The following is a 22,891-nucleotide window of genomic DNA, read 5'->3' as shown; positions in this document are numbered from 1 at the left end:
CCCTAGTTGAGTGCATTACTAAAGTTCAGCTACTACAAACCCCAAAACTAAGGAAAGCTTTGTGCTTTTTCAAGCCTTGGACTTGTTAAAAACTGACAACATAGTGCGGTTTGTAGCTTTGCTTCAGAGTGCCCCTGTGTCACCTTACTGTGCTTGCTCTTTGACAAAATAATTGCGCCCACCCTTGCTCCATCTGAGCAATTACTATGATATTCCCATCCACTGGAAACATCGCAGGTTCAGCATCACACTGCCTTAAAATAGTGTAACAGTTTTTTCAGTTTATGTCCTGTTGCTGTATACTCTCCTCAGCATAAGAACAAAAGATAGATATATATCTTTCCTCCCTTAATACATCATTTCTTCCATTTTCTATAGACTGAAATAAAAACTCTTTATTTCTCTCTCTAAATAAGTGTTTTCTAGCTCACTGTACTAGAGGCAGAGAAGGCCACTAGGAATCAAGATAGATGAGAATTTCCTATAAAGTCTAATTAAATAAATGTTTCCTGTGCAGTTTCTGGAGACAATAACTTGCAAGTATTATAACTTTATAACGGTGTCAAGGGGGTTTTACAAGACGAAACCTAATGATCAATTCAACACACTCCTGAGTACAGTGAAATGTAATCTTTGGTGACTTTTAGCATTAAAAATGGAAGTCTAACATGTGCTTAATTTATGCTTACCACATCTGGTTGTCCACATGCTTTTGCATAGACTCTAAAAATGGATTCAGTCACCAATTAAGTCTGCTTTAGCAAAAAATCACTGTGAATTCAAAACCAAAAGACAGTTGGAAGAAGTCAGTGCAGTGTAATGCCAACGTGAATACGAATTCCCATCAAACCCCACTGGAGAAACTCCAAAGGACTAAACAGTCAGAGACATAAAATGTTAAAGTGGTTGCCACAGTTCCACTCTCAAGCCTGCTCAGTAGCTATCACACGTTGGAGAGGTGTGTTCGTCTGCTGCAGGGAAAAGGCTGCAGCGATACGGTGTATGGCAGAGATTTTTATTCCATGTGGCGCAGTCCTTAAGCCCAAGTCTTCATTCCTGGCAGACCCAACTGTAAGGAACAGGGCAGCCCGGGACCTGCTTTTCCAAGACCGCGTATGACCTCATATTTGACATGGTCATGATTTAGCAGCAATTCAAGATTTATTAATGGTGTGCAGTAGATCAAAAGGTGATTCTAGCAGCACTGAATAACTGATTGATTTAAAGGTGATCTGGTGGAATATGTTGTGATTAAGATAGTGACTTAATTACAGATTTGAGAATGACAGGATTCACGCTAACTTACCATAAAGTATTCTAAATCAAAATGTATATATGTAAACAGACACACAGAGACAGAAACATTTGGATCCAGTGAAGTATGTAGATGCCCACACCCGTTTATACCTTTTCTAAAAAAGTCAATGTCTATTTATTAATATTTACATTCTGTACATTTGTTTATATTCTGTAAATAGATTATCTTTTAATTCTGCTGAGAGAGTGAGAAAACCAATTCCTTCCATAGATTTCAAAGGAGTTAACATGGGGAATACATGTTTGGACACCAAACATAGAAACAGGTTTGCTGAACAACTATTCAAGAACATTTTCAGTGCAGATGAGCTAGTTCCTGCTAGCCTTAAAAGAGATTACATATGATCATATAACACACATCTTTTTAGAAAAAAAAAAACCAACTTTTTTTGCTCTGAACACTGCTAAGTGTAAGTAGCATAAGCTTTCCTTATAATAATAACATTTAAAAATCTAATTTATTTTGTTTTGTTTCACCCTTTAGGCTGACTTTACTGCTCTTATTGCCAATTGTGTTGTTTCTGTGCATCCGAGTGTTCCTCCGATGTTCCATCACCATCAAACCTGTACGTTAATTGTTTTTACATGCATCCTTTGCCATGGTACAGGTGGGAAAATAAGTCTAGGGAGAAAAATAACAACACTAAAAGTGAAAACGTTAAAGTGCTGCCGAGAGCACTCAAAAGCCTTCAACTTTAATTTTGTCCAGATCCAGTTTTCTAAAATGAAACATTTGTATAGAGGGCTAATTATCTGTACTCCTCGCCAGAACTGTACAAACCATGGCTCCTGGCCAGCCGTGGGTCTTAAACCCAAGCTGACCGTGCGAGGCGGCTGCTCAGCCCCAGGCCCCGCTCAGCCCCAAGCCCCGCTCAGCCCCGGACCCCGCTCAGCCCCGGGCCCCGCTCAGCCCCAGGCCCAGCTCATTCCCCGGCCCCGCTCATTCCCCGGCCCCGCTCAGCCCCGGCGCAGCAGGAGCCGGGTCCCCGCAGGCAGGTTTCGGGCAGGGAGGAGGCTGCGGCCGCAGGGGCGGGCGCTGTGTCGCCGCCGCCCGCCCGCTCTCCGTCCTGCGCGGGAACGGGACCTCCCCGGGGCGGGCTGCACAGACACCCCCGGGGCGGCGTGTCTGAGGGGAGGGGGGCGGCACGGCAAGGGGCTGCGGGGGCCGCCTCGCCGCACACCCCCTCCGCAGCGCGCAGCGGCCCTTCCCGCCGCGGGGCCGCCTCGCCGGGCCCTGCCGGGACATCAGGGGCTCCCCGCGGGCGGGCGCGGCTGGAGCCGGGCCGCGCCGCGATGGACTCCGGCACCGAGACCCACGAGCTCAACGGGCAGGCGGAGGGCGCGGAGCCGGCGGCCGTCGAGCGGGTAGGGGCCGGGGCCGGGGCCGGGGCCGGGGCCGGGGCCGGGGCCGCGGGGGGCGGAGCGGGCTAGGCTGCCGCGGCGCCAGGAGATGGCGGCGGGAGCGGGGCGGGAGGCCGGGGCCGGGGCCGGGGGCGGCCCGGAGCCCATCGCCGCCGCGGGGGGCTGCAGCGGCGGGCCGGGAGGGCCCCCGGGGAGGGGCGGTGTGCCGAGCGCTGCCGCTCTCCCGCCACCGGCACTGCTCCACTACCGCTGTTCTTTACGCGTCTGCCGTTCATTCAGCGCTTTTTTTTTTTCTTTTTCGGTTGGTTGGGGTGCTGCTCGCACGCATACCGTTTTGTCTCGCTCCAAAGATAGGCAAGTGCCAACGGAGGACCCTTGGCACGCCGACCCCTTAGCTCCTACACATGTCCGGTGGAAGGCGGTGACCTCCCCCCCCGACATCTCCGCTCGGAGCGCACCGGCACCGCTCTGAACCCGGGAGGGTCTTTCCATCCGGATGACTTGGGAGAAGATGGAAAAGTTACTCAAGGGTATCTACACAGGATAGAAATTAGTAGAAAAGTGGAAGGAATTACTTCAGGGGTTGAGCCTGTATGGTTTATTTTTTGGTTGGGGGTTTGTTGTTTTTTTTTTTTTCCATACAGTAATCCAAATAAAAACAAGAAGAGAAATACCCAGCTTTTTACTACTCCCTGTTGTCAAAACACGACCAGAGATCTGCACTGGAAAGCATTTCATCCCATATTCTGTTTACGCATAAAGGATGTTCTCCAAGCACACCACTTATCTGAAAAGCCAGTCTGGTAAAAAGCATCTTTTATGTTGTTTTGGAAAGGACTAAAAAGCAGCTCTTATTCCAACCTAAGACTGCCACATAGAAACAGTTCTAAACCACCTTCTACGTCACTGGTAAAACTTTCTGGTTTCAGACAGACTGGACTGATTGTGTAGCAGATCTCTCCTTCCTCCCTCATTTCCTGACAAACCCTTGTAGTCATGAATGTCATACCAAGAAAAAAAAAATCTGGTTTTAATAAATCCTGGAAAGTACCTAAACAGAATCGAGGCTGGGATATATGGATCAAACAGGTGGCCTGAAGGGATTTGCTTTAAGCCACTGAGTTCTTAGTAATTTTCTTTTTTTATTAACATACATATGATTGCATCACAAGTGCTAGTCATGGGGGTTTATTTTTTTTAACATGATCTGCTCCAAGAATTTTTCTGCAACTTTCCTGTTTTGCTTCATCTTCAGTTGCACTCAGTCATCTTTCCCATAGAAACTGCAAGTTTTATGTGAGCATCATGTGAAGAATAGGCGGAAGGATATACTATTATATTGTATTATATATATACAGTAGCACTTCAGAGAACTATACAGACACTTTTTAAAATTTTCTCACCAAAAAAAGAGAAAAGTACATGTGAGGTAAAACAGATGGGGACAGATTTCTTAAAACCCAATCTGTGAATAGGAGATACCTTTAAAAATCTGACCAAGTTCACAATTCACACAAACTAAAGAACACCCCAACTCAGCAGCGAGCTAAACCTGGAGAGACCACAGATCCACAGGTGCCTGAGTCTCTAGTACTGGAGTCAAAAGTGCGTAAGTGTCTGCTTTTGGGAATGCTTGCAGACATCGCAATTTGGACCACCCTGGTTTGCTTCCTGCCCATCTGAGCATCTTGCCTCTCCTCAGAATAGACTTTCTTGCACGTCTTCAGCAATAGACTGCTACCGTCTCTTACAGAGGAGCTGACATCAAATGCAGATGTAGTTATCTTACCTTCAGAGCATTCGAAGCACACAAATTAAAAAAAGACTGGTTAAGCCCACTGTAATTGTGAATGAGAGGTCACAAAATGGTTTAATGTGGTTTATATTAGCATCATTGTTAATTTGGATAAAATTTTTTAGCAGCTGTCAAACTTTCAGAAGCAAGAAATTCCTTACTTCTAATGCTGTGTTGTCCTGGCACACCTCACTGGCTAATGTGAATAATTACACTTGGCAGAAGTGTCTGGCTGCTTCTGCAAAGGATCTGTTCATACCAATACAGATAGTAACTGTTTTTCCATCTTCCTCTGTTTGCTTTCCTTGTTCATGGTCCATACTGAAACAGTCTAGATTCACAGTGTTGTAAAATCTAGTTTAATGTTTCCAAGATAGTAGGAAATGCTCGTTGAAAGAGTTAAAGAAGAACTATGAAAAAGGTGAACAAGGATAGTAGAAAAGAACAGCTCTGAAATAATTAGCCTCTATTATAGTCATGTTACTAAAAATGTATTCAAGATTGTATATTAATTCAGAAGTAATTTTGGGACATGGTAGTTTCTTGATATCAAATGGCAAGTAACAAGCTTCAAATCTGTAGGAACTTTATTTTATTGCATATAGAATGAAATGGCAGTTCTAAAGCATTGCTTATAGGAAACTGAATTTGGAGTACTTGATATACTCCAAATATTGAAACTATTGGTGATAAGTTTTTGTTTGCTTGGTTTTTTAAGTAGCTAGAGTAAACAAACAGTGCTTTAACAACATAAAACAGGCAGCAAGACCAAATCACTGGAATGAGCAGTAGTAATGCAAGATAGAAAAAAAAAAAACACACAGGAGAAAGCTTCTATTTAAACAGCTGTATGAACAACTTTTATGTTATTACTTCATTTCACAAAGTTAGTCATCAGGTGTGCTGATTATTTTTAAATCGTTTAAGGCGTGAAAGTATTCTAACTCGGTCCTGGAATCAGTATAGTTTTAGGAAAATAGTGCTCTGCCCTGAGCTAACATGACTGTACTTTTCCCTTTTTTCATACTAACTTTTTAGCTCTTGGGAATCAGCGTGGTTACCACTTTCTTAGTGTAGTCATACTTACATTTTCTGTGTGTTTGTATAGCAGGTGGCTTTTCTTAAGCATAGGCTTTTAAAGATGCTAGAAAATTGATGCAGGCTATGAAATATGAGCAGAGACTGAGATCCTGAGATCCCCTCCCCCCCCCCCCCCCTTTTTTTTTTTTTCATTGCCTGCAGCCACACTGTCTCAACATGGGACTGCAGAAGTCTGACAGCTAGTTGATGTTACTCTGGGCTGGTGCTTGGATGGACAGTCTTCTCCCCTCCCCCCCTGTGAAATTCCTACAGGAATTGTAACTGATGATTCAGTCCAGATATGGGGGGTTTTCTCTCTGAGTCAGTGCTGTGCTGAACAAGTGACCTAATGTTTTATTGGGGGAAAAGAAATAGTATCTTCTGAGGAGGTGTACAGAGATCTAATTATCCATTGCATCATTGATGCAACTTAAAATATTTTTGTTGGAAGAATATTTATTTTCTTCATAGAATATTTTCCCTGTTGTTTTAGATCAGCAAGATCCCTAAGGCAGAGGGGAAGTCCAATTTCAGAGCAGCCACGTATGGTCCATTACATTTTCACTAGGCAGATGATGGAGATGTGGGCAGAAATTCCAAATCTATGAGGATCTTAAATAACTGTGTAAAGTTACTAGTGCAATTCTGTAGCTGTAGGGTTAATCTTAGGAAAAAAAAAAAAAAAAAAAGTTCTGAAATTGTGTTCTGTTTTAGTCCTGTATTGTTATTCCTTTTATGTCTGATCCTTCTCTTTTTTGATATAACTAGACTTTTTCCTGAACATGAAATTACTGCTAAAAGATCTGGAAAGGTTTGCTGTGCAGTATTTTCTTAAAGGTGAATACTGTGTTCTGTTCCCTGTGAACTTCCAGAGATGAGTAAGCAACACACGGGAACGAATTTTAGCTTACTTTAAGAATATAGAAAATTACTTTTTAACAAAAGAGCCTTTTAGCATCTTTTGATAAGAAAGACTGTTGCAAAACACAGTACAGAACAGTCCACTGTAAGGTCAGTATGACTCAGCCTTATGTTTCCACAGCCTCATTATTACATAGCAAGTTTACATTATTTTAAAATTAGGACTGTCCCTAAACACAATAATTTAAGGAAGCTTTCTCTGTGACATTACAAACTCAGAGGTCATCTTGACCAACAAGCTTGTCTGACCTCATGTTGAATCAAGGCTGTTTGGCTATTAAAAGTCTCCAAAAATTGTCATAAAATTGCATTAATCACTAGCCTCAAATAGAAAGAAAACTGTATGGAGTCAGAGCAAGCCACAGAGTATGAAGACTGTATTTCAGAATAAATGTAACTGAAGGTGAAGAACCTTCTGACAGCTTGAGAAATTATTTAATTAATTAACTAATAATTAATCACAAGCACAGTTCAAGAAACCTTGTTTGGAATACAGAAATAATAATCAGCATTATTTTCCCAATTATCCCACAGCAAACTGTGGGTCTCCTATATTTAATGAAGGCATTCTACTGCATAATGATTTAAAGTTAGAATACCATGGAAGTATTTTGTGCTAATACTGTGGCAATACCAGTAAAGTATTCATGTGTCTTCAGAACGCAGATATGAGACTCTGGTCCTGACATGCAACACACGTTGAGCTCTGGGTCCTGCAGTCCCAGCTGGTATTAAGTAGCTGCAATTACAAATTGCAAATCAAAATTAAAGAGACCCAGGCCGTACTTCTGGCTTATACTTTGCAGTTTCTGGTTTTAAGTATTTATTCAGGAAATTGGAAGTTTACCTGCAAAATACTGTTTTTTCTATTGGGATATATGAAGCAAACAGTAATCAGTCTTGTTCTACTGAAAGTATCTGTTAACTTCATTACAAGAACAGTAAATTCAGTGTTTATAACATACCTGATTCTTAACTTGGAAATTTCAAGGTCCTATTGGTTCAGGCAATATTTTCCTTTTACAGTTTTTATGGGGCTTTTCTTCTGGCTTTTTTTTTTTTCTTTTTTTTTTTTTTTTTTTACATTTTCTTAAAACAATCAAGAGATAGGGAAACATATATATGGTGGAAGACATTTAAGAGGCTGAGTAAAGTACCTAGGAAGATACCAAATAAGAAGGAATGAATCTTAAAAACTTGCACTCAAAACCCAAATGATTTCTTTCCTCCTACATTCATAGGGCAGAGTGGCAGAAACGTACATAACTAAGTTCTAAATACAAATGCAAAATAGGCATAATTGCCACTAATATTTGTTTTTCTCTGTGGATTACAGATGGCTTGCATGTCAAAAACCCAACCTTTGTTCTCTGGACAGACTAACTGGTACATTTAGGGAAACTCGAGTCAAGTTGGAAAAGGAAAAGAAAAATTAGTTTTGGGCTTTCCTTTTTTTTGGTCAGACTATCAGTACGTGAATTTGATTACTCCAGCAGTCACTAGTGTTTGATAAATGTTCTGTTGAACAAACAGAAGTATAAATTTTGTCACAAGTAGCAATTTAATGCTGTAATAGAACCCGAAATCCTTACTATAGGAAGTTACTGTATTTAGCAAAGATACTTTATTATTTGTTTTCAAATGTTTCCATTTTCAGTGCTGTTTCCTTCCTGTTGCATCACCAGGTGGGTCTTTGATGTGTCAGCGTCTAAGGACATTTGCCTCAGTAGCACTTTTATTATTTTTTTTAATAAATATGGCAATAAATCCTTTCTGTCTGTCAAAAGGACTCAGTTCTTCTGGGTGTACTGCTGAAATGACGAGTGAAGCAAAGCAGCAACCAAGTCTGTACCAGCACAGTAAGACTATGTATCCCACACCATTCATTTCTAGCGTGAAGGTTTGGTCTTACAGAAGCAAAAAAGTGCCAGCTTCTGATGTGGCACCTTAGCTTTTTCCTCTCAAACTGCAGTGCTCTGGGCAAGCCAACAGACCCTGCTGCTGTGCAGAGACACGGAGCGATACTGTCTGTGGGGACAGCATCCTGTGATTGAAAATAAGCTCTTCCACAGGGGATTCTTCCAGTCACAGATGGGGCAAGAGGGGGAGTCTTTTTACTCCTCTCCTCTCTATAACTGTGCATAGGCCAGCACGGCGGGTTGTTGTGCTCAGGCGTTGACACTCTGCGGGCGATGGCAGACCTGAGGGCGTGCTGTTACCCACAGGGAAAGGAAGATACAGCAGTTCCAGCTACACCTGTCTCTATACACACACGTGAACACACATGCTGGTTTTCCTCAGACTCATTTGGCGACACCAACCGAAGGGACCAGCTTGTCTGTTCCAGGTAATTTGAATACTGGAAGTGTGTAATGAGGTGTTTGGATTACCTTGAGACTGACACAGATCATGTGCAATCCATACTGTTCTCTTGCCCAGTGGCAGCTGCAGGAGAAGCCGTACTTACTTTACCTGCATCCTAGAAAATCCCTGGCAGTTTCACTTTCCCTCCATGAGCCCTGCAGGTGGTAACAGCACGATGCATGTCATTCGGTGCTGCGGGCTGCATGTGTTGCCACAGGCTTGGAATCTCCATGAAACCATAAAACCACATAACTAAGTTCCCATATAATTTCTGTTGTACATGACTCTCATTATGCTGAGGTTAAGGCAACAGGTCTCCTTTCATTGCCTGTCTATGTATCGCTGTGTAACATGTGGTCTGATCTTAAAAATTGCCGCCATAGTACTGACTGCGTTTGTTTCAATACTTTTGGCAGTTGCCTTCAACTTGCTTCCAGAAGGCAAGGCTAATTTGCCTTTTGTTTTGGTGTGGTTTATGGTTTTCCAGCGTGAGTCAGGAGGTTCCATTTCTCAGTCAGGAGATGAGAAGTTATTGTTTCTGGGGCTTTCGTGATTACAGATCCTTTTTCCTGACAGAAGGAAGATCACAGGCTGAGAAAAAGCTCTGTACAGTACAACTGACATTTCAGTTCTCCATATGCCTAATTCCAATTCTGAACCAGTCTGCTTTCAGGAGCGGTAGCTGAAAGCCTCTTAACAGAGTAAAATGCCGTTTTTCAGAATCTAAACATAGTAGATAGCTGAGTTGTCATTCCAGAAATAAGAAGGTTTGCCTTAGTTAGCCTTAGCAGCACCCTACTTTGAATAGTCTTCTCCATATACCGGAGTTCAGAAGTGACTCAAAACCGTTGCTTCCACGGCAGTTCAAGTGCCATAGCCTACTACTTCTGCCTGCAACTTTACCATGCAGAAAATTACCAAAAAGCAAGGTCCTGAAAGTGCGGTATATTTCCCCAGGAAAAGGAAAAGATCGTGTTCTGTTGTTTATGTAGAAACTGTCTTACATCACGTAGTCACAGTTGTAACTGAAATGAAGATGAAGCCTGCACTATGTGCTCTTTTGTATAGCTATTAAAAAAAAAAAAAAAAGTTACATCAAACATGATCACATTCCTACATCGAGTGAAAAGAAAGAAACTAGTTGTCATGTTTTCACTGCAGTCCCCTGAGTCACAGCTACCCGTGTAGTTTTTCCTGTGTTACGCACTGCTGCCTCGTAGACCCAATAGATACTTCAAAGTCAGTATTTTTGGCAGGAAGGAGTTAATTAGCTACTAGGCATAGGAAGAAACTTCCTCGGTTATGCACTTGTGACAAAATAGATCATATTACTTCTACAGTCTACAGAGAAGAGTTTCTTTTAAATTCATGCCCAGAAATTGAATTCTGCTATTACACACGTAGTTCCCCATCCCCCCTTACACTGCTAGCATTAAGTAACCCAGAGCTAAATGTGTGCGTTTGGCTTTTTGCTGTACAATAAACAGTGAAAAATGTGAGTCTGGATTTTTCTACTGAATACTGCCAGCATATATTCCATGCTGTTTTCCATAAGGAAATGACCATCCACACCCGGGTTAGTGTTTCTCGGGGATAACTGGAACTACAGTATTTTTTCTGAAGCACCCAAATGCTATAGTGGCTTAATGAGGCAGGGGGTGGGAAGAGGACACGCTCCTTGGCAAGAGAAAAGGTGACAAATGGGGGGACAGATTCCCCAGCCAAACTGCATTTTTAAATTGTGGGATATAGTCAAAACCAAATGAATTTTGAGTTCTTCCTGGCTGAAGTCAGTATCCATCTCAGAGCCATTTTCTTCCCGGGATCTTGGTCGCAGTAAAGAAGCTGTCTGCACGGAGCTACAATTAAATGTTTTCCTTCTCTTTGAAGAAAAAAAAAATCTGCTGCTGCCCCATCATATTTTTTTCTCAGTAAAATATTTAGCCTGTGGTTGATTACAAAAGTCTCTGGTGAAAATAGGTCAAGTTTGGTATTTGAATGCCCTGGAAAAACTGGCAATGTGTTTGCTGTCTACATTAATATCTGTCTTATTTAAAAGGAGACTTTTAAGTCTGGACAGTGGCAAATCTGGCTTTGGATTGGAAATTTGATAGTTATTAGTGCTGCTGAAAAGAGTAATTAGAGGGTGTTTTCTGCATTTGAACTAACCTTCAAAGAGAGACTTTCCTCTCCATATTTTCTGACAAGCGGGAACACATTTGTGCAGTGAGAAGGTCTCCAACAAGCAGGTTTAAAGAAGACAGCTAGAATAAGATTACTCAATATATTTGTGTGTTATTTTTTACAATAAATTCTAGAATTAAGAGCAGTGAGAATGAAGTTCCTAACCTGTTCAGAGACTGCAGAAAAGAGGGTTACCTGTTTTTTCTTCATCTCAGTTAAGTAGCTAAGCCTAACCAAATCACCCTGAGCTGCATCAAATCTATAGAGAAATAGGCACCCCTGGGAGACGAGCTATCAGATTTCAAGCTGAGTCACATGAATCGTCATCAGAAAAAACTCCTTTTATTCATCCTGCTGGGTTAACTAGCTTTGGTTTTGCCCTGCAGTTAGTCTTTATTTTCCTGTTTGTTTGCAGAGGAATTAAAAAAACCCCACCCAACTGCTGATGCAAAAATGGAAGGAAAAATTCCCTTGTAATTGGGCAGTGCTTGGCAACCACAGATCCTACGATATTTAAACAAAAAAACAGTTCACTGTGTATGGATGGACATGGATGTTGGCATGGCAGAGTGAGAAGCAGTAGGGAAAGAGGTCAAGTAAAGCTCATACAGTGGCCAGCTTCCACATAAATTCTCAAAATAAGTCTCATGAGTAATTAAGGAGCTATGTAGATGTGTGATGACAGAGGGTGAATTTAATAAATATTTGTATTTTTAAGTATGCCTTTAGGAGTAAATTTGTTCACTCCTAAGCAACAATTTGTTGTTTGCTTTATTGTTTTACAGTGGTTTTTTAGAGTGGCCTCACGTTGCACCAGGGAAGGTTTAGACTAGATATTAGGAAGCATTTCTTTCCAGAAGGGGCTGTTGGGCGTTGGAATGGGCTGCCCAGGGAGGTGGTGGAGTCCCTGGGATCCCTGGAGGGGTTGAAGAGTAGAGCTGACATAGTGCTGAGGGATCTGGTGTAGTTGGGAACTGTCAGTGTGAGGTTAATGGTTGGACTGGAGGAGCTTCAAGGTCTTTACCAACCTAGAGGATTCTGTGATTTCTCTCCCAACTTTTCTCAGTGCAAAGTTTTCAGTTTTTTCAATCTTACCTTTTCTCAGAGTAGAAGCATATTTCTTTTTAAACTGATCCCACAGGTTGGAAAAAGTGTGTCTGCCAAAGTACAGTACAGACACTGGTACTGCTCTCTCATCAGGCGGAGGACAGTGGTAACAGTGAGAAAGCAGCACTGACAGTCTCAGTACCACTGTTACTCTTGCAGTATGATTACAGAAATCAGTTGATGGGCCAAGTCATCTCTTGCTCATTCCACCAATTAAAAGAGGTGTGAATAACCTTTTTCCCCTCTCCCAATTTTAGCGCAGAGTGTCACAGTGGTTTCAGAGAAATGGACCTATGAATATCAATCACTATGCAAATAAGAAGAGCGCTGCCGAGAGCATGTTGGACATTGCCCTGCTGATGGCTAACGCATCCCAGCTGAAAGCCGTGATGGAGCAAGGACCTTCTTTTTCCTTCTACATCCCACTTATCATTCTTATCAGCCTGTCACTCACACTGCAAGTTATGGTGGGAGTGCTCCTGATATTCCTTGGTATGTAGCAACAACAAGAACCATTGACATGTATTTTCCTTACAGGATGCAACCTATAAGATGGTATTTGAGATGGTATGTAGACTCCTCTTTTCTTTTTTAAAAAGCTGTTATATTTGAAAGTCTTTACCTCAGAATTGATTAAAGTTTTCTCTTAAGACGGTAGAAATATTGCAACAAAAGGAGTAAGGGCAACTCTATGTGGAATCTTTGCTTTTGATCCACTTCCTCATACTCATTTGCCCACAGCATGAATATTTTTATTTCCAGAAAGCCTGAGGAGGAAGGAAAATGATGAAATACTGTAAAAGAAACATTAATAGGCCAGATAGGATCATGCAGCCTGCCCAGTTTCATAATACTGTTTCTGGCAAGACCTGTTACTTAATCTTATGACCGAAATGTGTTTGTTCCATATTGGTCATATCATAAGTAATTTTACAAGAATATATTGCAAACATAGAACCCCGAAACAGAAATGAAAGTTAAAATGTCCGTATTTATCTTGGTGTGGCGTATTGTCTTCAGTTGGTTTGTGTTTCTGCAATCAAATCAAAGGTTTGGTAGAAAAGGCTTGACAATAATGGAAAAAAAAGCTCTTAGTTTTAAATTTAGGAAATTATTCAAGGCATCCTAAATGTCTAGGTGGGGTGCGGTAGAAATGTACTTGTTAATTTGAAAACTTGTGTTAAAATTAAATTAAAGCTAAAAAGAAAAATGGAGCAACATTTCACTGTAAGAACATAACCTCGTCTCTTATCCACATACTATGACTTCAGTCAAAAAATTTGAAATTATGTACAATGTGAAAAAACAGTTTGAGTTGCATTCTGGGACTACAGATAGATTGTCTTGAATTCTGCTTGTTGCTAGGGAAACCTTTTCTACTTTCTACCAAAGAAATGTGATGCAATACATTTAACATATGCTAGAAATAATTTTTCAAGAGAATGAGTTCAAATAGGAGTTGGGTTAGTGTGTGCTTTGGATGCATTTAACGAGACAGCTGCAGAATTAGTTCCCTGCTCCCTGCCTTTCCCCCTCTCCACTTTCCATCTCAGTCTTGAATCATGGACCTTCACGTTCCTAGAAGTTCAATGCAGTGCCTTTGCTGTTCTCAAAAAGAGAGGTTGCACTATTCAGTATTAATAGGTACAATGCTATGAGGCACAAGAACCAGTACAAATCAGTAAAAATTAGGTATTTTAAGTTAGTATTGCTAGATTAATAGCACACATATGTCCTACACCCCCTGCTGTACTCTGTCAGGCAGAATATTTATCTAATTAGCTATAGAACCAGGTTCATTTCTACAATGTCGTCACTAAGGGAGCATGAATTACCAAAAAAACCCAACTAAAGCTCCACAGAGAGTGGAGAGACAGCACTCTTCTGGCAATCCAAGTTTTCTGTTTTGACCTTAAACAAGTCTTCAGTGCTTCTCTTTGCTATCTTAACCTACAGTGATATTTTCCCCCTTGATTTTGCAAGGCAAAATGCAGAAAGAATCCAATGACACTTTGCAAAGATGCTGAAAGCCTGAGACATTCATTAGCAGCACCCAAAACTCTAGACCATAACTTTGGGGAGTCAATCAACGATACCTGTGGAAATCAGAGGAAATGTGTAGGTTTCAGCATCAGTTGAACCCCATTATTCCCTGAAGTAAATGACACCTTCGCTGGTAGGAAGCAGCTGTGGATCGCTTCTTCTGCTAGTGGTATATGAACGTTTATTCTCGTCGCTTTTTTCAAATCTTTCCCTTTAAATTAATGGGTACTATTTGATAGATCTTGTCTACCCTAAACGAAAAGCCTTGAAGGTGACAGCCAGAGTTCACACATGGCGTTTACTGAACGACTTTCAGCTCAAGGAGGAAGTTCCTAGGAAACCAGGATACATAAAGCTTGTGATACTGATGTGCAGCTGATGCAGCTTTTTATTTTCTTATGACAGAGGCAGAATACAGCTGTCTCTGCATTTGGTAAAGTTGGTACAGGAGCAAAATCCGGGTCCTGGCTCAGAGGAGATTCCAGAAAGGACCTGGGAAAAGCAACCTGATGATACTGAGGAATGTGGGAAGAGAGTCATGGAAAAATCAGCAAAACACTTCTATGTTTCTTGGCTGAAGGCATCTCCCTGCTGGTTATTTCAGTTAAGCAGGCTTCGAGGCTGCAAACAAGTTCCCTGCTTTTTGTTGGGCAATAATTTCTCAGTATATGCTGAGACATTGCTTTTTAATGCTTGTTTCTGCCAGTTATTACCAGAGTGACTTCCATCTCTGTAATTTTTATCTTCGTCACATGGAGAGTAGAGAGTCCCAGCTCCAACACTGCGCTGCAGTGGAGTTCACAGACCACTTAGAAAACAGTGAGATTCATTGGGAGTTCAGCCCGCAGCCCACAGTCAGACGTGGCTGTAAATTTGGTGTACCAGGGGGGACAAAGCTCTCAGCTTCTGGCGGTGTGCTGTTGGAGTGATGCTGTTGTGCTGAGGCCAAAAGTACTGAAGACAGGATATGAAGATGTAGGCATCATAGCAAGAATTTGCTTTTCACAAAGTGTATTTGGTAGTTTTGGCCTGCAGAAACAGTTTTCCCTTCTGTCTAGTCACAAAATTCTGCTTCTTATAAACTCTCACAAGTCAAAAAAAAAAATCTGTGCAACTTCCAGTTTCTTTCCTTGAGTTTTATCCCAGGAGCTACCAGTTCTCACAGTCTCTATTAGGAATTAAAATTCCTCCTTCAAAAGACCTTTTCACAAAAACATTTTGAAAAATGTTCAGCAAACTTGTCCTTGAAAGTGGTTTGGTAATCTTAACTTTCTAGAAGAAAAGCAAAGAATGTCTTGAAGTAGTTTAAGTGGCATGAAATCATAGTAATCTAATCCAACTATAATAAAATACTTAAAGAATAACTGTTCTTAACATTTTCACAAACACCCTCATCTTACGTACTGTCACCACAAGGATAGGATTACTGCAATTTGACTTCAAAATTTAGAACACCGCCTAAACTGACAAGCAATACTTGTCTTCTCTGACCCTTATTTGAAGAAAGGGACAGCTCTGAAAGTGTCATTTCTCCTTTGAGCATGATTTCTTTTAACTTGGAAAACACATTAGACCATTATTGCCTTTTCTTTGTTAAACCAACTGTCTGAAATGCTTTTCTTCCAAACTTCAGAATTATTTATTCCATTTCATTTGTTATGCTTCGTTCACATGACGGTACTAGAGTCCTTCCAGGTACTGTCGGGATGCAAGCATCCACATAGCTCCAGATGCTTTACAGACATGGATAAACTCATTTTCAGGATGAAGTACTGCTGAGTTTATATTATTTCATGCCTACACAGGTGCGCAGTAGCTTCAGCTTTTCAGATAGTTCCCCCACGCTGTTCTTCAGTGCTTTGACTGGCTTGTGATGTTTGACTGTACTGCTTTAGCAAACAGGACTTGAACAGGCACTCAGAAATCTTTGAGACAAAAACAGCATTAGAATTCCTAGTTAGGGAAACCAAGTGAACCTGGTTGTTAATACTTCAGCATCATGAGTGTCTTTGCCACCACTTCTACCTAACTACTTCAACAAGCAAGCGAGTCTTGGTTCTGTGGTTAAGTTCTGCACTGTGGACAGGGTAGTTACGTTAAAAGCAAATAACAAAGTTTATCTCATGCAGTGGAGTCATAAGCTACATCTGTGTATGTGCCTATCAAAATGAGCTCAAAGTTTTATTTATGTTGCTGTAAAAACTTGTCCTGTACATGCACACTCAAGCTCTGATGATCTACTCGTTTAAGAACTAGGAGTCTTAACAGACAAAAACCGTTCTCCTAACACTTTCCAGAAGTCATCAGCACTCATTCCACCAGCATCAAAGAAATGGAGCAGAGGGTCTCAGTTGCAGAGTCCTTACTGCTAAAGAACAGAGACAGAAGCAAACCTTGAGTTTCTGCATGACACTAGGCAGGTGCCCCCAGACTTCACACCATCCTGGACAGGCACGTGCCTTGCTCTGTCATCGGGTCTATCAGCAGTCCAGTGTAATGCATCTGTATGTTTTCACAAGGTCTGGAATCAAAGCTTAAACCAAATTAATACTTTCTCCCTGGTGTGTTCCCTCCCTCACTCCCATTAGCAGTTCAACCAAAGAACAACTGCAAGAAGCAAAAGAAAGTGTTTACACAGCTGTTGCTCTCTGTAAAAAGAACTGCAGCTACACTGCTTTGCAGTCTTCCTCTGTTTAACGGATACAATACCCTTACTTTCTAAAAACAGAATCGCTGCAAAAGCAGGGAGTACAAGTGGGGAAGGGCACCAGTACAAAAAAAATTCAGCAGTGGTAAGCAGTGGTTGGGCTGTCTGCGAAGAACCTGTAGCGTTGTAACTGTAGTAGATTTAACTGCATTCTATCCTGTCAGGGCTTCAAGCTTCATGTATTCAAGACTGAAATAATTTGCTTAAAGTCTGCAACAAAATTAGATTTCAAAAGATCAAGAACCCAGAAGATTTCTAGTAATGTTTGTGTATCCCATGTGCATCCACAGAGATTAGGTGTTAATTACTGGAAGCTAATAGGCTCCTTGTGGTTCAAGATCTTCTCCTTAGCAGTTTTACTGACACTGCAGAATCTTACTTCCCTTTTAAGTATGACTGATGCACATACCTCAGTGTGAGAGAAATTCTTGAACTACATGACCAGTGAAGACTTTTATTCTGGATTTTGAAATATACATGTAATTAAAACTTTTTTTTTTCCTTTCCTTTTTAAGTAAAATATGACCTTAACAACCCTGCAAAACATGGAAAGCTGGATTTCCTCAACAACCTTGCAACTGGACTAGTATTCATTATAGTAGTTGTGAATATTTTTATCACTGCCTTTGGAGTGCAGAAGCCAGTTGCCGAGTCAGCATCAGGACACTAAGCACAAGGTGAGTGTGGTCTCTCTGCACTGTAAGGTAGTAGGGCACAGCATACATAAATGCAGTGCAAACTAAGGCATAGCTTTAAAAAAAGCCACAAGGTTATCTATACAGTTCTAGCCTTTGCAGAGGAGGGGGTTTTCTTCAGACTACTGCAAAAACAAATGCTACTAGAAACTGGTAAGTTATTGCAGTGTGTTTGTAAATGTAAAGTTCAAAAGTTGATGGCATCATCTCACTTTGTCAGGGGGCCCTTGCACGTATCATGCATGGGAAGTGTAAAGGTTGTCCTTCTGTCTTAGCCACTCCTTCTCCTCATTGCTGACTAAGCCAAGAAGAGAGATAGGATTGTTTTGCTTCCTCCAAATGCCTCTTTCTTCAAGAAAGTTTTGCAGTATACTACATCCAGTCTGTTGTCAACACTGAAGACTTAATCTTTATCCAAGTAACTAGAGCTATTAAGTCCAACATGTAATGCTACACATCACCAGAGCCCTTCAGTTCCTGTGCAGATAGTATATCTATTCTATCCTCCCAAGCTGCAGGGCTTTTGCTTTGTTGGAGACTCAGCCCACAGAGCTGTGCGCTATCACTTTACTTGACACATGCAGTCATTTAGAACAATACTGTTTGCTCTACCTGCATTTTAAAGTTTGTTATTTACTTATACAGAAGGATAAATATGGCAATTGTGGGAATCGAAATGGGTATCTTTGTAGCATCATAACTATGATGAACAATTTGGGAGGAGATAAACCTAAATTGTAGGCTTGTAGCCCAAGAAGCACTGTAGTCCAGCATCTGCCTTAAAAATAGCGGTGCAAAGTCTGTGTGTGCCAACACTGCTCTGGCTCTTTATCTTCCAAATCTCAAATCATGTGCAGAAGGCCTGCTGACTTTCCTGGCAAGCTGTAGTATACTGGCTACTACACAGACAGCCCATAAATGTAACATGATCAGTTTGGATTAACTTCTATATGAAACCCTTTCTCCGTAAAAAAGGCCTTTAAACCTCTACTCTAAAGATGAATGGCGCAACAAAAATCTGTAACAAGAATGGAGACCAGACCAAAATTTATCAGGACTCTTAACAGCATGTGGGGAAAATCAGCACAACGAATTACTAGGAAGATGAAGAATGAAATTCATATATTTTGGGATGTGGGCAGAATCGTCTGCTTTAACCAAAACCTGTGAAATTCTGGCAGTGAAAGAAGATAGTTTTATTGTGTTTTCTGACCATAGTCTCTACAAATAAACTAATAAACATTGAATTTTATCAGCAAGGAGCACATGGATTATCTGAGATATTATCAGAATTAGAGGTACAATGTCCTTCTCAGCAGTACGTATTAAAACAATACTGAAACACTACCCACAAAATTGCACTGGCAAAGCCAAGAGAACTGAAGGAAGGGTTACTGGAATTTTAGCTGCCTTCACAGAAGAAAACATGCACAATAGCCAGGAACAGAGGCAGATACAAGAATCTGATATAGGCATCAAGAAATTCAAATAATGGACAACGTGGCATACCAGGATCCCAGATGTGCCTCTTTTTGGTTCAGTGAAGAAAAACTGAAGAGGGAAGAGAGAAGAAGCAGCTTTTGCTCATCACACTGACGTGTGCTGGGAGGGAGATGGGTTGACAATCCAATCCCAGGGCAGTTAGTGCCTTAATACAATGGTATATGGATGTCAGCTGATATCCAGAGGGCAGGTGAGACACACCTTGCCTTGCCAGGATACTGGATGGGTGAGGTCACCCACATCTCATCTGCTATTTCTCTACGTGCTGCATTCTCTAATGAGGTGTCTTATTGAGTCTCCTCAGTACCAGTGCCAGCTCTGCTCCCTTTTCAATCTCTTGCTGGCTTTTAGGAGATGCTGCTTCTGCTGTGTTTCCCAAACACGGCTGCTGTATCTCTCTGCAGCGGAACCCAGTGCTGAAGTGCTTTGAAGAACCCTGCAGCTGCTACAGAGTTTGCCGGACACGTGTGCTGTGTGTTACCAACCAATTCAGCTCCGGGCAGCACTAACATGCCAGGCTGGCTTCTGAATGTTACCGTGCTCATTAACTCATGAAGTGCGTCCCCCTGCACATTTCTCCCACCCATCCACGGACTTTGTCTACTTCCCCTTTCCTTCACACAAATGTGTGGCTAAGTCTTATGGAAACATTAGTGGTTTTGTGCAATGTCTTACTGCTTAGCTGGCACCGTCTGGCAAGAAGGGGGCTCTTCACAGCATTTATGTTGGAGTTTCTTCTCTACCATTCCTTCTGCTCTCCATAAACTGTCAACCCAAAGGGGTTTGTGGCTTACTTGTGACTAGGATTGTGGAATCCCTAGTTAGAAAGCTAGGTCCTAAATGAGAAACCAGTTCACATGTAGCTTCTCTGAGATTGTCATGAGAGCATGAAACACAGTTCTGCCTAGTGGATGGCAATAGCTCATACAGCCCTATATCATACAGCACACAGAGCTATGCACAGCCAGAGTTCACATACCTAAACATGATTGGTATCTACTGCTGAAATGGTTTAATAAACTTGCACTGCCTCAATAAAGGAGAAACAGTAGCTGGTTTATGTCACCTCAGGTAGAGGCAACATCAAAGGATGTTTAAAGCAAGTTTACATCTGTACAAAACCAGCAGCTTTGTGATCCTGCCTTCATGCTGCTCACACGTGCAGTTTCCTAATAAAATGATCAAATTCAGTGTCTGGGACCTGTGTCTTTTTGCTCCAGACTTGTTAAATGTGGAAATTCTTCATTGCTTTGGAACATTACGTCTGTTGTTCGCTCACTTGTACATGTTGCCCGTGCTAAAAGCACCCAGTCATCTGTAACTCGAAAACCAAATTTTTTTCAGTCTGCTGCCACAACCTCCTGAGAAAAGTGAGTGGCCACCATTTCCTGGCTTCACTTTTACTATTATACATACTTTTTCAAAGAAAACTTAATTCCCCCTTTAAGGCAATTTTGTCATTTACTGTAATTCCTGTACCACTAACATCTCAATATCTTTTTTTTTTTTTTTGTATTTCAGAGACCTGAAGTATTCATTCTAGATGCCATTTGCACTTGAGCCAGCTACACTTGGACACAGTAGGGAAGAAAAAAATAATCTGAAGAAGCTGGACATACTGAGCAGCTTTCTCAAGTTTCCAAGAACCAGCACATTTGTGTATCTAAATTTTTCCCATGTGGTAATATTCAGACTGTTTGGCATCTAAGGAAAGGTTGATTATGACCCAAGGACATTGTTTTTCTGGAATATTGTAATTTCAATTTCTGTAGAAACTAACTGTTTTTCAGGAAAGCGGCATAAGCTCATCAAAGTACTATCAACTGGTGGCACTTCACAGGACTTTCCTCTTTCTGTGCCTTTTGCTTGTGTGGCAATTTATCATTCCTGCCGTGGTACAAAATGGCAGGCCTTCAGTTCTGGCACAGTGACATCATCCTTCATTTCACTTGCTTGGTACCAAATCTGTGTGCTCCATAGCTCAGCAGTGGTCTTCCTCTGCAGTGTGCAGAGAGCGCTGTGCCTTGTTTTCTTTTTTTCCACTCTAGCTAAAGCAAAGATGAGACAAACAGAAACAGCAGGCTATCTTTTGTCCAATTTTGCTCACAGGTACTCATCTGTTTCGTCATCTCTGGACCACATTTAAAATTTCCTCTCCTTTGTGCACAGACACACAAATAACCTAATTGCTAATAGTTTCTTAATATTAACTGCTATAGTCTGTATTCTGTGGATACGTATGTTTCTGGAAACCCTGTTAGAAGAGCTACCTTTTCTAGGCCTGACTAGAAAACTAGAGGATACAGGGTGAACTTTGTCTGCTAAACAGGTACTGAGTGCTTGTCAGCAACTCAAGTAGCAAATTTAAAGAAGTTTATCCCTTTGTAACTTACTTTTCCCTCTTCTCAAGATTGACTGCTGCAGTTGTGTTACTCTTATGAGTTTATGGCTAAAAGCATAACTGATTTTTTAATTTTTATTTTTAAATATATATATAGATATAAATATCTTCTAGGTTCTTACCTGCCAGCTCAGGGACTGACACTTTTTCTAAATACACTATTTCTAATGGTGTAGGTCATAAAAATTTCTAAAACAGAAACATTTCAGTCATTTTATTTCCAAAGTGTCTGCAATCAGAAAAATCCTGGTTTTCTAGATTGCGCTTATTTGTAGTTGCAGATTTGTACTAATATATTTCCTTACTGTTAATTTTTAAATGCTCCCTTGCACATATTAATAGAAGTTTGACTTCCATATGTCTCATCTCATTTACAATTTTTATTGATCACTTTTCTCTTTAGTCGTGTCTCAAGGCCCATTGATGTACCATATCTTCATTTATATGTTCTATAAGAATTACTAACAGAAAACAAATCAGAAACTTGTGTGATTAGTAATAGAATAGACATTATTTTTATTTTTTAATTCATCTTTTGTTGCTTCTTTGCCAACATAACATGTATTTAACTAGTATCTAGCAAGCAAGGATTTAATTGTGCGTGTTGTACTAATTTAAACATAGCTCAGAATAAGTTCTGAATAAGGTATTCAGGATAATTTTCCTTATTTATTTTTCACAAACCAGTGAATTGTTGAAGGACTATTCCTACAGACTTGTGCTATTGCAGTTATGGTACTGTAGTATAGTGAACTGACTGGCCAAATAGCAGTGCTGAAAACATTAAAAATGCATTTCTTTTGGAGAAAATAGGTGACTGTAGGCAGAGCCCTTCCAAGTGTGAAATTTATCTGTGGCTCAACATCAGGCAGTAATTTTGATGAGATTCTGGACTGTACCACCTTTGTTACCTTTCAACTTTTTACTCACTGGAGTATTTGCACATCTGTGCTTCTGATTCAGTCTGGAGAGGCTCTCTGGAGGCAGGTACTTCTCTTCTGTACAGGAAAATTTGTACCTAAGCTAGATGTCTGAAGTAATTGCTTTGTGTTATCCTAAAAACATTACCCATCCAGAAGTTGGTTACTTTTAACTTAGGTATGAGTACTAGGTATTTTTCACAGCCAGATTTGCATCTTTCTACTTTTTAAGCAAGACACAAAAATATGAAGAAATGTGTTTCTGCCACCTAGGTGATACTCTCATTTTTTGACTTGTCCTTACTACCCCCAAAGGCAGATGCAAATAGATGCCCAGGCTCTGCTGACGTTTACCATATTTATACCTGGTCGTGATTTGTCCCAATTTTGAATGTAGTTTTCCATTCCTGTGTTACTTGTGGTCCTTTTTTATGAGCATAATCATGTTTGTCTTGCACTGAAACCCTTGAAAGCAGTCAGAGTGGGTTGCAG

At 40.9% G+C, this 22,891-nt stretch overlaps 1 protein-coding gene across 1 annotated transcript; it reads left to right on the top strand.

Moving 5' to 3' along the window:
* Nucleotides 1–2,462: 2,462 nt before the first annotated feature.
* Nucleotides 2,463–21,835, top strand: NINJ1 (ninjurin 1). Its single transcript, XM_074914538.1, has 4 exons — nt 2,463–2,682; nt 12,388–12,622; nt 17,396–17,557; nt 20,600–21,835. Exons 1-3 carry the CDS (start codon nt 2,611–2,613, stop codon nt 17,548–17,550), a joined length of 462 nt encoding a protein of 153 aa, XP_074770639.1. The 5' UTR covers nt 2,463–2,610; the 3' UTR covers nt 17,551–17,557; nt 20,600–21,835.
* Nucleotides 21,836–22,891: the final 1,056 nt, after the last annotated feature.

The sequence above is a fragment of the Athene noctua genome, chromosome 10 (genome assembly GCF_965140245.1).
Source record: "Athene noctua chromosome 10, bAthNoc1.hap1.1, whole genome shotgun sequence".
Lineage (NCBI taxonomy): Eukaryota > Metazoa > Chordata > Aves > Strigiformes > Strigidae > Athene > Athene noctua.
The sequence above is the reverse complement of the archived record's forward strand: the minus strand, read 5'-3'. Positions and strand labels throughout refer to the sequence as shown.